Source organism: Xiphias gladius, chromosome 15 (assembly GCF_016859285.1).
Source record: "Xiphias gladius isolate SHS-SW01 ecotype Sanya breed wild chromosome 15, ASM1685928v1, whole genome shotgun sequence".
Lineage (NCBI taxonomy): Eukaryota > Metazoa > Chordata > Actinopteri > Istiophoriformes > Xiphiidae > Xiphias > Xiphias gladius.
In genome coordinates this window covers 29,612,330-29,627,555 of record NC_053414.1, presented here as the reverse complement: position 1 = coordinate 29,627,555, position 15,226 = coordinate 29,612,330, and the positions used below count along the sequence as shown (strand labels likewise).

The 15,226-nt window shown below is 40.3% G+C and overlaps 1 protein-coding gene across 4 annotated transcripts in view; it reads right to left on the bottom strand.

Annotated features, from left to right (window-relative positions):
* The window catches only part of kcnq5b (potassium voltage-gated channel, KQT-like subfamily, member 5b), a 114,784-nt gene that overhangs the window by 7,598 nt on the left and 91,960 nt on the right, over window positions 1–15,226 (bottom strand). For 3 of the 4 annotated variants that reach the window (XM_040146793.1, XM_040146794.1, XM_040146796.1), the window contains 6 exons: window positions 13,879–13,989; window positions 11,820–11,915; window positions 10,641–10,735; window positions 8,040–8,066; window positions 3,883–4,106; window positions 1,827–1,938 (listed from right to left, as the gene is read on the bottom strand). In XM_040146793.1, the coding sequence (XP_040002727.1) occupies window positions 1,827–1,938; window positions 3,883–4,106; window positions 8,040–8,066; window positions 10,641–10,735; window positions 11,820–11,915; window positions 13,879–13,989 (665 nt within the window). The remainder of the gene's footprint in view (window positions 1–1,826; window positions 1,939–3,882; window positions 4,107–8,039; window positions 8,067–10,640; window positions 10,736–11,819; window positions 11,916–13,878; window positions 13,990–15,226) is intronic. The other variant, XM_040146795.1, reaches the window with a different exon arrangement.

Here is a 15,226-nt window from a genome sequence, read left to right as displayed (position 1 = left end):
CTCTTTACTATCAATATGTCTTACAACTGTAATTAAAGCTCTTCTTAAAAAGCCCACTCTGGATCCAGATGTTTTAGCCAACTATAGATCCATATCTAACCTTCCCTTTTTCTCTCTAAGATCCTCGAGAAAGCTGCCGCCAACCAGTTGTTTGACTTTCTACATAATAATAGTTTATTTGAGGATTTTCAGTCAGGATTTTTAGTGCATCATAGCACAGAGACAGCACTGGTGAAAGTTACAAATGACCTTCTTACTGCATCGGACACAGGACTTGTCTCTGTACTTGTCTTGTTTGATCTTAGTGCTGCATTTGATACCATTGACCATCATATCCTATTACAGAGACTGGAACATTTAATTGGCATTAAAGGAACCGCTCTAAGCTGGTTTAGGTCCTATTTATCGGATCGATTTCAGTTTGTGCACGTTAACGATAAATCCTCCATATACTCAAAACTTAGCCACAGAGTTCCACAGCGTTCTGTGCTTGGACCAGTTCTATTCACCTTATATATCCTTTTTACTTCTAGGCTAGATTATTGTAATTCCTTATTTTCAGGCTGTACCAACAAATCTCTAATGACTCTCCAGCTGATCCAGAATGCTGCAGCAGTGATGCAGTACTGACAGTAACTAGGAGAAGAGATCACATTTCTCCTGTGTTAGCTTCTCTGCATTGGCTCACTGTAAAATCCAGAATAGAATTTTAAATCCTCCTCCTCACCTACAAAGCCCTTAATGGTCAGGCAGCATCATATCCGAAAGAGCTCATAGTACCCAATTACCCCACTAGAACACTGCACTCCCAGAACGCAGGCTGCTTGTGGTTCCTAGAGTCTCCAAAAGTAGAATAGGAGGCAGAGCCCTCAGTTATCAGGCTCCTCTAGTGTGGAACCATCTTCAGGGTTAGGTCTGGGAGGCAGACACCCGCTCCTCATTTATGAGTGGGCTTAAAACCTTCCTTTCTGATAAAGCTTATAGTTAGGGCTGGCTCAGGCTTGGCTTGAACCATCTCCTAGTTATGCTGCTATAGGCCTAGACTGCCAGGGGACTTTCCATGATGCATCAAGCTCCTCTTTCCTCCTCTCCCTCTCCATTCACATGCATTCATATCCCAACAGTGCTTGTTAATAACTTGACTTCTTCTCTCTCCAGTAGTTTTGTGCTTTCTCCTCTCTCTCCTCTCTCTTCCTGTCGCTTTCTGCAGGTATTTCTACATCTGGTGCTGCAGAGTCTGGATCTGTGACTGCAAACAGCCTACTACCCCCTTGATCCTGCTCAACACCCACTGCTTTAATTATTATGATCATTAACTGTTATTATGTTTAGTTTCATTATTATTATACATCTTTATGTGGTTCCCTTATTGTGTTATATACACTTTCCTTCCTGAAAATAAAAAATGTTTTCAAGACTTGTAACAAACAACTCTGACTATCAAATCTATGAATTCAGGTGTTCTCAGGAGTAGGGTTAACTCACGATTGACTTGAGGACTCCAAAAAGATCACTGTCTACTTTTTGCAAGTCCACTAGCATCTCAGGGGAATAAGATACTGCAGCAATGGTAGAACAGCAAAAACCACAACTTCAACACAACTTCTGTTGTTCAGTTCGGCCATGGAGAAATACATTTCTGAAGTTAATTTTCAAGTGGGTTGAGCCATGAGAGCTAAGTGTCAGTTCAATATTAATCTTTGATTACGTTATGAATATGATTAGAGAACTAAGGTCAATCGTGGTTTGTTTGCATCCAATCTTGGGAGCAGAAAAATACAGTATTAGTTGAATTGATGGAGGAAGTCTTATATCCTTTGCCTCACCTGACAGCTCTAATGACAGACTTGACTGAGGGCAGCAGGTCCTCCACTGAGATATCGCAGTGACAGCCCTTCTCATCAAAGCCATCCTCCCCTGCCATGTTGGAGTCTGCTGCTGGGAATGAGGATACAGAAAAGACGGAATATTGGGATTTTGTTTCTTGATCAGACCACATGTCACATTTTACTTGAATGGGAAAAAAACGGATTAGTGAGAGGCAGGGACTCAGACTACCGTACACGTGTTCCATTAGTCTTACTACTAAAGACCCTAGTTTACATGCAGTCATAATCAGAATCCAAAGAAGCATCTGATTTTATTCTCCTGATCATTGTTTCACATGCAAATCACAATCTCAGCATCGCCATTGTTTACATAAAAATATGTGCCAGTGCAGCTTTAAGAAACTTAAATCAAGGGTGTCACAAAGCAGATATCGAGCTGCATTAACTGGGTCATTCTTAATTTTTGTAAAGTAAAAAGGCAAACTAAGCTTTGAGTTTACATGGATCTTTATCAAGGTCTGATAACTGCGATACTGGGGATTAATAGGGCTACAATAATGCATGCAAACACACTGACTGAATTTGACTGCAATGAAGTGGACTGAATTGAAAGTGAAAGGGAAAGGCAGACTGATCTGATGGTCTGACAAAGAAAAAGAGTGTTCATGGGCCTCTTGAGTTACAAGACCCAGAGGAGGTAAGCAGAGCCGGGATGCTGAGTCGAGCTCTTTGTTCTGTTTAACCAAATATTGTAAATGACCTCCAATAAGCATCACTTAAGAGTGCACAGTATGTAGGATCTGTATGTGCTTAAGCGTTTCTATGTGTATGAGACACTGAGTCAAACCTGCTGATTACTAAGCTAAACAGAGACAGGGATAGAATATCACCAGATGAAAATGTAAAACTGTGCTGATTAATGATTTGCTCGATTACATATAACAAAAAAGTTTATCACTAAAATAACTTCTTATTTCACTTCTCTTTAAGCCATAATGAAAGGGAAACGTTTCCCATCATCTAACATCTCATTTAGCCAACATGTCAGTGAGTGATCAGATGGAGCGTGGCTAACCAGCCAACCAGTTTGGTTTTGGCTAGATTCCTGATTCCTCTCCACCAACAGGCCTCAGCCAGCTGGCTGGCTCCGACACCCCATATGGCTGCTGGAGCTCACCACCCCCATCTTCCATCAATCCATCAGTCCACCCACAAACACCAACTGGCCGTTAACCAGGAGGGCTTGCCAGCCCGGCACTGCTAGGCCAAAGGAAGGAAGTGCAAGCGACCATTAGCATTCCTCCACTCGGCTGCTTAGTGGGCAAAACCAATGGGTTTTTGGTGGGCCAATACGCGACAATTAAACACATGTAGTGATACTTGGAGGTTCACCTATCACATGATTGGACATAGTAGTTATATTAGTAGTAATAGTTCACCATTTTTTGGGAAAAAAAAAACAACCGTTTTGCTTTCTTGTATGGAGTTTGTTCGATTGCAGCTTTCATTTCTTTCTAAGTATGAAGCTACAGCCATGAAAAGGGCTACCTTAGCTAGCACTAAGGAAACAGGGGAAACAGCTTGCCTAGCTGGTTTTTACACTTTTTGGTGTACAGACTAAACAAATGAGAATAGAATGTTTACTGGCAAACTGTAGAGGTGCTTATAGTTGGATTTTTTAAATCCTCAGTCAGAGCCAGGCTGGCTAGCTCCCTGCCTCCGGTCTTTTCTGAACGGACAGACATCACAGTGGCATCAACCTTTTCATCTAACTCTCAGCAAGAAAGTTAATACGCGTATTTTTCAAAATTTTCAACTATTACTTTAAGATTTTTTTCGCATATTGGCATATGATTTTTGCAGTTAAGCTGTATCAAGACACTATTTTTCATCTTATTCATATGAAGTACTATACTGAGTACTGTATATGGACAGAATGACAATAAATTCTACTTTGAGTTTTTACCAGTTACAACTCAACTTAGTACTGCAGATAAATCTTAAGTGAGTCAGAAATTGTCTGAACTTCGAATGGCAGTACAAAGTCACTTACCATCTGTGGTAGAGCGGGACTGGCTCTTAAGGCGGAGTGATGGTCTGAAGCGTGTGCGGTCATTGAAGCTCCAGCTCTTCTGTACCTTGGCAGGACTCGTGCCCTCCGTACCGGCCTCAGCCACCGGTGACCGCCGGTCGTTCACAGAAGACGTCTGCCTGTTCTTGATGCTCTGACCGCGGGGGCTTGCCATCCTCACCCGCTCCTTGAAGCTCAACTTCTGGCTGTAGCATGAAGTTGGGATGAACAATGGTCCAGATGGGAGTTGGAATGAGAGGAGTAAGAAGGGTATGGTGTTTTGGAGAGGTGGAATGACAGACAGATGAAGATATGTCAATGATATAAGTTTCGAGGCAACAACATAAATGACCAAAAACGTATGGAAAAAATTCTGTTCCTTTGCTCGAACTGATCATACAGCAGTCATCATCCAAAAGTTTACCTACTAATACAAGGGTGAAAGGCTGCAGCACAAGATGAAGAAAGACCAGCATGCATTGCAGCAGGTGCTTTACACAAAATGCAAGTTCAGGTTATGTATGATGTATCAGCTGTATGCTTGAGGTGTGCCTGCATGTGTGCATCTATAACAGCTACAGTATGTCATGTCACCTAACGGAACAGTCAGTGTGAGTTGTTGTATCAAATGCTTATAATGTTGTGATACTTAATTATTGCTGATGTCGTGTTATTTTACTTACCATACGTGACAGCAAATCATCATTCAGAGCCCCAGGATTTATTGTACATAAGTTCCATGTAATGTGTCATGAAAGGGTGGGGTTATGGAGGAATATAATTACTTTATAATTACTTTGGAAAGTGAATGAACAGGACGTTAAGAAGCAGAGAAAGTTGGGAGGTGGATGATTATGTGTTTTTATGCAGCCTTAATGCCTGCGTGCAAAGGCAGTGCAAAGGGCAACAAGCATGGCTAATTTAAATACAATCCCTTAAGTGGTACTGTATTTTGGTTTGAACAGGTATGGTTTTACTTCAAAGGATAAGGCTGGCGATAGTTTGTACTCTGTTTTGTATATCTTACTGTCAACAAAGCTAATGGAAAGACCAAAACTAAAAATGTGTTCATTTGTCTCAATATTTTTTCGATTCCCCTGGCTTGCTTAAGATGTAAACCTGGTCACAAACACAGCATATATTTTCATTTTTTTAAAAAGGGCTCAGTAATTTCCCTAAACAGCTGGGAACTTTAGGTTTTAGCAAAAAAAAAAAAAAAAAGAAAAAAGTAAACTACTTTCAGCCGCAAATTAATACACATACAGATTGTACACTAGTGAGTGTTTACAGCAGCAGGATGGTGCATGTGGGATTGAGTCAATATAAACTACAATGGTCATGTTCATGGTAATGAAGGAGTATGTCACCCAGTGCGACAGTGACTCACTCACTGATTCATTGCTGGTTTTGGTCTTTTCATTGGATTTGTTGGCAATAAAAATATAGAATATCTCCAGACTTATCTTTTAAAGTGATTGCGGTTATAGAGACACATACAGTATGATGCGTGTGTTTGAGTGACAGCAACATGTCATACAACAGAGTTTACCACAGAGCTTAAAGTTTGTATCAGGGATACGGGGAGTGGAGTATGACATGTAGTTTAGATGCAAAACCAAGAGCTGGGTGAATAAAAAAAAAAAAAAGACTACGTAAAATAATTTTCATCTCTCTGCAGTCATGAAAAATCTTACAAATATGAATTATTTAACAGAAAATGAAACCTTGCACAAATGTTTTGAGAGCCAATGTAGTCAAAACCAAAATCACAACAGGCAGAAGTAGCGCAGTGCTCAGGCAAAGATCAAACAAAGGCTGATTGTGTATTACTATGAAGGCGACTGATGTCTCCCTGCAAGATGTACTGGCTCTGCCCTGTCTAAGGCTGCACAGCCTCCTACAGATACACATGCACCAAGAATTAGTCAGCATTCCCAAAGAAAAACATCATGTAACGGGGGAGCAGAAACGCTGTGTACCTATGTTTCCGAGTGGTACACCTCCTCAGTAGCTTCTGTTTATTACTATGAATTTTACTAAAAAACCAAGGGGAGATAGACATATGAGGATGTGTTACATGATGCAGAATCAGAGGAGAGAAAATGTTTACCTCTGAATGTTTTCTGGATGAAGTATTGCACTTGTTTCACTTTATTACCCTTTGCCCCTTTTTTTTTTCTTTTTACTTTAACCCATGTGCTTTGTGCTCACTTATTTCTTGCTTTATGTTGACATGCCTGACATTTAATGCAATGATCCTTCATAAGACCTTATATATGCAGGCTATGAAGATAAAGTAATATATCAGCGCTTCTGTTGGCACTTCAATTTGTCGACCACTGACATTTAGTAGCAGCAGAAAGGAGGCAATTGAGCTTAGGCGAGGAAAATGAACATCCACAGCCCCATTTGAAAAACGCTGCAATTTGGTGACTCACCCACTTCACGTCGATATCCCTCATTTAACTATGTGAATTCAGCTGGGCCGTGGCAACAAGTGCCTGAGTCACCAGTGTGAGGCCAGTAACCTTTAGACAGACACTTGTGGGTTCACCGAGGGCATTAAGAAGACGACCATGGTCTTTGTTTTTCATGTAATGTTTTTGTACAATAGCTGTGTTTTTTCACTACACTTCTGTGATGTATTAGTTTGAAAAATGATAAATAAATCTAGATAATAAATTAAATAAGGCATCTCCAGTCAGACTGTGCAGTGTGGCTTTTAATCTCCTGTCCAGCACTGCAGTGGATATGTAAACGGAGGTAGGGGGTTCATGAAAACATAGGTGGGGAGTGGAGCTCTTCTTCCGTGTTCTGAAGACATGCGCAAGATTGTGTGGGATGATTTCTGTTGAGGCTGACTCTCAAGTCTTAATTTGGCTACTTATTTTATTGACTTTAACATTCTTTGGCTTGCACTGTGATGTGGTATAGTTCACATATGACATCAGGCTGAAGGGAAGAACAGTTCGACCGCCTTCAGTTTGCTGTGGTGGTTCGCAGACAAACATTTACTCAGTGTTTCATAACTCCAAACATAACATATTACATCACTAAGCCCTCACTGCCCTGCATGCTGCCTTCCCCTAGTGCTTCTAAAAATGAATTAGCTACAAGACTTACATCAGGAGCACTGACATCATTAAAAAAAATTGGTAATTTGAACACAGAGTATCACAAAATATAATTTCTGATGAGAGCGTAAGAAATACCTGAGGCAGGAGAATGTGTGTGTGTATGGGTGTGTATAACTTGCTTGTATTTGAGTGTCTCAGCATGTGAACATGTGTGTGTTTTTGGAGAGAAGAAGGGATACGAAAAGAAAGATAGAGCACCAAACACCAAACAGAAAGGTAAAAAAATTGAGTCATAGAGAGTGCCAGTCTAAGAGTTGCTTTAAGCAGCGCTACATTTCGTCACCCACAAACTTAAACCTCTCCAGTTAGAGTGACTATAGTGTCTCAGTTACACTGCAGTCCACACATAGGTGGATCCACAGGGGCCTTGAGGTTTATCACGGTTGATTTTTTCCCCAAAGAGGGCTGGGCACTTTCTGATATCTTACGGTAAAGCTACACTAATCAATATTAGTGTATTAACAATGGAAAAAATGGCTGTGTGTAATCTTACAGCGATTGCTCACAGTGATGAACTGAGAATTGTCACCTGATTCTACAGATCTCCTCAGCTAATGTGTATTTTTGCATCTTTCAGCTGATGTTTTGGTTTCAGGGCCAGCAACGTTACTGTCTGTTTCACTCTCATCAACCTTGAAACCACAGAAAAACCCCACACTATTGTAGCCTCCCAGCACCAAACAGCAGACAAAGTTAGAGACTGGGTAATAAACACAGTCAGACAATAATAGGTGCTGCTGGAGGCCAAAAAATAAATAATTTCTCTCCTTTGGCTAATGAAGCCAAACTTCTCAAAAGAACTTTGGCTAAATAAAATCTAACTTTGAAATAAAAAAAAGATTGAACTCTATCTGACCAAAAAGCTAAGATTAACTTTTAATACTGTCTGTAAAGCACATTTCATACCAAAAAGGTATTCAGGTAACCAGGCCTACACCTAAAGTATGGAGCTGCAAGATAATGGAGGACAGTGAATTTCAGTAAAACGGCAGAGTAGCACACCTTGTGGTTGACTCTCCCTGCTCCTTCCTGTGGGTGAGGAGAAGAAAAAATATATATTAGAAAACATCTTTTTCATAATACTGCAGTGTTAACACCTTATAGGACCATACCACTGCTTTTGCATGTTTCATGTTTTAACCATATTGAAAACCACGCTGCTGTGTTTGAGAAATTTGAATTTTTGAATTAGAATTTTTTCGGTTTCTAGTTATCTTTCACACGATATAAAAATCAAATTGGCAAATTCTCGAAAATTTGTTTAATTTGTTAATTCAAAAATGGTGGGCACAAATGTCAGGTACATTATTTGTAATTACGGAGCTAAAACCTGGAAACGCACTGGTATGGTCCTCTAAATCAGAGACTTTTGTATTAAGGGCATCAATCAATAATAAGCATTCCAGGAGAACTAGATATAAACAGATAGCAGGCTCACTGCAAACATGCAGTTTAATGCAGACTGTCCAGGCAAACTAAGGAAGCACTTGCAAAAAGAGAAGGTAAGTGACTGAGTAGCTGAAGATTTGTAATCAGCGTGTGTGTTTTGTACATTAAGTTCATTACAACTATAACACTATATGCCTTGCAGATGGTTTTCCTAATATTCCCAGGCTCCAAACAGGTTTCTGAGCGATGTCATGCACACACGAGGGGGGGGGGCTAAAATGCTTAATTGGGAAATCCAGAGCAAAAGCTGTTCTTGTGCCATAAACGGCAAGAATTGCAAAAGCAATGGGTGTCAAATGTTCAAAACCTGAAGGAAGAACCCTCCTGGTTAGCTAAGAGTGCGTAATCAGCTAGAATCTACAGATCTAAGGTGGTGGTTAATTTCACACACAGATGCTGGTAACTCATCAGGCATACGTCTAGTGTCTGGTACATTTACTGTAGATGGAAAACAGCAGGAAATTCATACATACTGATGTTACTAATATAATATCCAGGAGTTGGGAGGTTCTTTTACCTTAACTTGTGCAGCAGGCACACAGCGGGAAATTCATATACGCTAACGTTACTTTTTTATGCTAGCGTTGGGTAAAGGGGACTTTTCTGTTTTTAGTCCGTGCTGCCCATTGATGTGTTGGAACACACACAGGCCATTTCTCACTGCCTGCTGGAGCTAACTTTGTGTTGTCTCAGTTTGTGCTATTACTTCTACTAGCCGTGTGTCACGTTAACGAGCCAGAGGTGACAGAATATCTATCAAAGTGGGGGGGTGCAGTTAAAAAAGTTTTGGAAATGTGGGGATGAGTTCCATTTACTAATTGCCCTCAAAACTGTAATTTTACTGGTTTCTATCAATTTCACACCTAACCTGTTTGGTTCAGTTACAACGAACCCTGGTATGTTTTCCCGGTTAGTGTGGTTTGTTTGGGCTGGTGTGAAAGCTGTCAGTTGGACCATCAAGTCCATTAAAAAAATGTGCGACGTAGAACTCCACAGCAATACCTGCCGGAATTGCTTCACAAGACACAACTTTTTTTTTTTTTTTTGTCCCCTCTCTGCCTTTTTGTCAATATTTTTAACATGCAGTCGATCTGCAGTCTAATAATACTGATGTTGCTCGGAATCACTTATTTCTCTATAAGCTCTTTGTGACACGAGAGAACGTAGATATACACATTAGAAGCATTAAAGAGGACCTGTTAGTATTTATGACTTCATTTTTACTCCCCTTGGTTTGTTTGTAAGAAATCAGAGTGACCATAAACCTGACCAAAACTAAAAGGCAACAATATATAATTTGTTTCCCTTGGTCTGCTCCAAATGAACCTAAATACAGATGTGAAATCACCCTAAATGGTGAAAACATCCATATATAAGCTATCATTACATTGTGGCAATGAGTTTTCTACCTCCATGTGCGTGCATCCTCATTTGTTAATGGGAAACCCCTCTATAGTGATCTATACTGTATCTTCATTTATAGATATGCCAGCTGCCAAAGCCAATGACAAACTGAATTATATGCACTGTACCTCTAAATCACTTAGGGCATCAGGGCAGAGTGGCCACCCAATTTGAGGAGACTGAAGTGCTGCAAATTCAAAAAAGCCTTATTATGGCCACAGTTGCCATCATGAATAGATATACCACAGAGGCCAATGCTAAAATTACTGCCTCAGTCTCTCTAAGTGACAGCAGTGAAACTCCCAGGACCATTGAGCACTCAAACTGACTTTAGGCAAATACAGAGAGCCCGACCCAGTGGGAATGGTGAGAAAGGATAAAATGTTCATTTATAAAAAGGCAGCAATATTTTAAGGGCTATTTAGAAATGACTTTGAAGTTGGCGTTTTTTTATTAATTCTAGTAAATTGAGATTAACGGAGCCTGGAAATTATTAGTCTTTTTAATGGCTGTGAACCATTTTCTTGTAAGAAAAAAATGATCAAAATGAATGCATTTATGTGTTTAATAAAGATAAAAAAAAAAGCAGATACATTAAACATTAAGACAGAGCAGCAAAAAGTGAAAAGGATGAATAATTTTAAAAAAGATATATAGTAACTTAAAATGTACATAATTGAAGTATAGGGAAAGATGGCTAGAGTGGCATAGACACCAAATATAGACACCAGCTGCCATAGTTGTACCTACTTTGTAGGGCTGCAGGTATGCAACGCCTTCAAGTGAGGCTTCCAGGTAGCAATGGAAACCGAGTTCTCATCAGCCGCATAACTACGCCAAACACACTGCATGCAGAATACACAAAACCAGGAAGTAGAAAAAAGTACAAAGAGGAGAACCCAAAAAGAAAAAGATAAATGGAAAGGAAAAAAATAAAGACAACAAAAACCAAAGCAACGAGGGAGTAAAAAGGAAGAGGAGGAAGAGGAGGGAGAGGATGAGGAGAATAGAAAAGAAAACAAATTAAAAAAAGCTGATTAGTGAAAACAAAAAAACTGGTGTGTCACACGTCTGTGGTCAGGCGGAGGTCAGGCATGGATACATGCCTGTGGGAAGGCAGGAGGCTCTCATAGTGCCGCCATGTGGCGTCCAGGTAGGGCCTGGTTTTGTCGGTGGAATAATAACGCCATGCAGCCTGGTACAACATGGGGGCGGACAGGATGCAGAGGAAGAGGAGGAGGTGGAGAGAAGACAGGAGGAGGTGGAGGTCAGGAGAGGGAGAGATGGGAACATAAGATGGGAGAGAAAGGATAGAGGAAAGAAAGTGGAGAAGCATGTAGGAGGAAAGAAGGTGAGGGAGTAGGGGAAGAAAAGGAACCATATGGGGAAATACATGAGGGGGACAATGTGAGGTCTGCACCACTGAAATTCAGGATGACACAAAATGAGTGTGAAGATCAGGCTGAAAAGAAGGAAATGTGTGATGCAGAAAAGAGGGTGGAGGCAAGAATAGGTCTGCAAAACTTGTGTTTTTTGGCTTAAACACAGAAAGGGGAATGGAGCAAGAAAAAAAAAAAAAAAAAAAAAAAAAAAAACTCCTAGAGATTAAACAGCTTACTGCAAAGTGAGGATGAGGGGGCACAGGGCTGGACAGAGTGAAGCTACATGCTATGTGCTTTTTATTTGATAGATTCAGGTTTTCGGAGAGTCCATGGAGGAAAAAGAGAAACTGGAGAATGATAAAGTCATTTAGGGCTTTTAATCACATTTCATATTAAGCAGGTATTCAGTTCTCTTAGACCAGTGTATTGTTTTGAATAACAGTAACAATTCATATTGACTTTCATACATCAGTGATAATATTTATTTTCCAGCCCAAAACTGGCAATATGTGTTAGAGAAATAGAAGAGAGGGGCTGTGTGCTTTACCTGGATGAGGTAGGCAGCTGGGTTTCTCCTTTTCTCAAAGTGCTTCTGTCTGTGCTGCTCTTGGACCTTCAGGGCAAAGCCTGAGCCCAGAATACCCTGGAATGATATTAATAGCAATAAAGACTGGATGCATTTGTATACCAAATACCCTCCAGAGTCACTGAGGTTCTGAGAAAGGCACTACAACTGTAATGAGACTGTCCATTGTGGCTGCATGAAAAATGACCTGATCAATTTGGAAACGGTGTGTAACTTGTTTATTGAAGGAATACTTTGACATTTTGGCAAATATGCCTATTCACTGTCTTGTTGAGGGTTAGACGAGAAAATCTGAACCACTCTCAAGGCATTTTCACATTATGGTGGGGAAGCAGCTTTTGCGTTAGTAAACCTCCGTGATTGTGAATGGGGTGTGTTGCAACAGCTCTGAGTGGATGCAAGGGTGCGCCAAAAATTAAAATTTGTTGAAGTGTGTCCTGAGCTGCGCTGACCTTTGTGGGTGCAGCTAGTCGCTGTTGACCACTGCTTGAACTGAAAGATGGACGAACAACAATTGACGTGTGTTTCACTGTTTGGGTCTCTGAAACGTAATGCTCTATTGCTAGCAACATTAACATTAACTAGGTTGGCGCTGTTTAGTATTGCACCACAAGGAATTCTGGAGTGGTAAACACTGTGCCACCCAAAACTCTTGTTTTTCTGCTGTAACGTGAAAGTGCCTTCATAACTCTGTTTTAAGCATAAGGGTGGAGTCGGGTGACAATTAGCTTAGCTAGCATGTAGAAGCAGGGGGAAACTTGCCTCTGTCAAAGTTAAAAAATACACCTGCGAACACTTCTAAAGCTGAAGAATTAACACATTGTATCCCGTTTCTTTCATTCATACACTAACAGAATGTAAAAAAAAAAAAGACTGCGGTTCTATGTCCTAGTAGAAGTGACTTCCTAGAGTCTTTTTGCCACTTTGAGGTTGTCAGGCAACAGACAGAAACACTCCACAGTGGTGCTGGGTGAAAGAAAAAACTGTTTTTTGGCAAGAAATAGTTACACTGTGTGACTCCTAAAACCTGGGGTGACCAGATGTCCCCATTTTTGGTGGCTTGTCCCCAGATGGAGCTGTACCTGCAAATGTCCCCGTTTTTAACTGTGGATTAAAAACAGACCGGAAAGAAATACCGGGCAGCAGAGAAGACAGGCAGACATCTTGCGTTGTGCTTTTTTTGGCCAACAGAGGGGGCTAGCTGTTTGCTATAGCAGTTTCATATCACTCTTCTTCTACTACTAACCACTTGCTTGCTTAGTTTTGGAGAAAACTGCTGTGTCAAACTTGACCAGACACTAGCAAGTTTCAAGTAAATCGACAATATCACAAATTGTTGTTTCTGCATTTCGGTTTGTGTATGGATTAAACAAAAAATATGCCACATGTCAATTAGTGAGCTTAAGAATTTCTTGTAGGTGTATTTTTTTTTAACTTTGGAGAGAGCCAGGCTAGCTGTTTTCTCCTGTATCCAGGCGATTGCCTTAACTTTACGCCAAGGCGAGCCAATCACCTCCTGCACATTCATGTTTACATTGGCCAGCACTCTTCTTCTCTGCCTTTTCCTGGCATATTACTAGGATTTTTTGGCATGTTGTCACCAACCACTCTCCATCAGTGGAATAGCGTGAAACTATTGGCAGGAGTGTTTATGTGTATGCACTCTTGCGTAAGTGCTCATTAACATCACTCCATAGAGCCAACAGAGGTGAAAAACTCCACAGGGAGCCTTTAAATAAAGTTAAAATTGTAATAATTCAGTTGAGTCACTTCAATCTTTAATTTAAAAGCCCTTCACTTAAAAAATGGAGGAAAAAGTACGTATTAAAGCTTAACCTCACAGGCCTGCAATCAAATATCAGCCAAAAAAATATTAAATTAAATAGCAATCTTGTTGTGTAAATATTGTGGCTGCAGCCAGTTACTAATTCAGAAAGTGATCTCTCAGAAGAGGATTCATAAATATTCTTGCTCTCTGAACATCAACGTGAAAGGAATCCCTTAAAGAGTTTGGACTTACTGCTGGCAAGGCAAAGAAGGAGATGCCCAAGAGGGCAAACCCTGCGGACAGCATCCGTCCTGTCCACGTCTTTGGTGTCTTGTCCCCATAGCCAATGGTGGTCAGGGTGATCTGTCAACACAAATAATTATAAGGTCCTGAATGACTGTCATATTGACATGCCTCAGATTTACTTTAAATGAAAAAATGATTTATTAACCATTAGTTACATCTTATTAAGCCTTATACAGGGCACCTTAATAGAAAGGGTTTTTAAAAGTATTTTTTAATTTCTTTGAGCAGCAAAAAGAAAATTTCATTCACTTCTGTAGTATTGAGGTGGTGGCGGATATTTCTGGGGCAGCTATCTCAAAATCTCATCTTTCTTTCTATTGAACTATTTTGGGTTAAATATCTTTCGGTATGCAAAACTGTATTATATTTGCATGTTTTCCTTCTGCGTACTGCTCGATTTTTCCCACATAGAAGCATGATTTGAAATGATGCCTTCAGGAAGTGCGATCACATCTGATTGAATAGACCTGTGTGGAGACTTTACAGGAGCAAGTCTGTTTGGCCTTGGTTCTGCATACACTGATGAAAGCCTGTGGCTGAAATGTTTATTCTGTCTTGGACACGAAAAGGTTTTTGAAACACAGTGTGTGGGTTGCTGTTGTCCTTTATGTGTGAAGATCTATGAGGGTGATCCGATATGACACAGTGAGAGGCCACTTTGACAATATTACATCTTTGACTGACTGAGGAGAGCACAAAAATTGTCTTGATGAAAAAAAGAGCCAGTGAATGGTGTTTTAATAAAAGAAGAAACTGTGATAATGATTCGTAATTATGGTACTTAGCACATGAAAATATGACCACTGCATGGAGCCGTTCACATGTGCTCAGCAAAAGCCTGAAAAGTAGCATTTGATGCAGTGTATTCACTATTTAATGATTGGAGCAAATAAGCCTGGCTGTGAACTGGAACTGGCACTGCTTGCAAAACTCTTGCTTGTCTTCAGTACTCTTATTGTCTGGGTGTTTATCTGTCCATCTATCTATACATATATCCATCTTACTCTCTCTCTGTTTTGGCAAATTGATCACATTATTTCATTCAGGCCATGATTGCTATGCACGACAAAGGCAGCTGAAGCCATTTGGTACCGTTATGACTTTTTTGAGACAGTATGAAAATGGTAGTTAATGGAAGGGGTAAAGGGCTAATGTTTACGGAGGCACTGTCAATGCTCAGAGCCCGTGACAAACTGAATAGTCACTGATAAAATGTCTCCCTGTGTCCCCAGCATCCAGTCCAGGACACAATTGTCAAAAGAGGTATCAGTGCAGATTTGTAGGTGAAAATAGT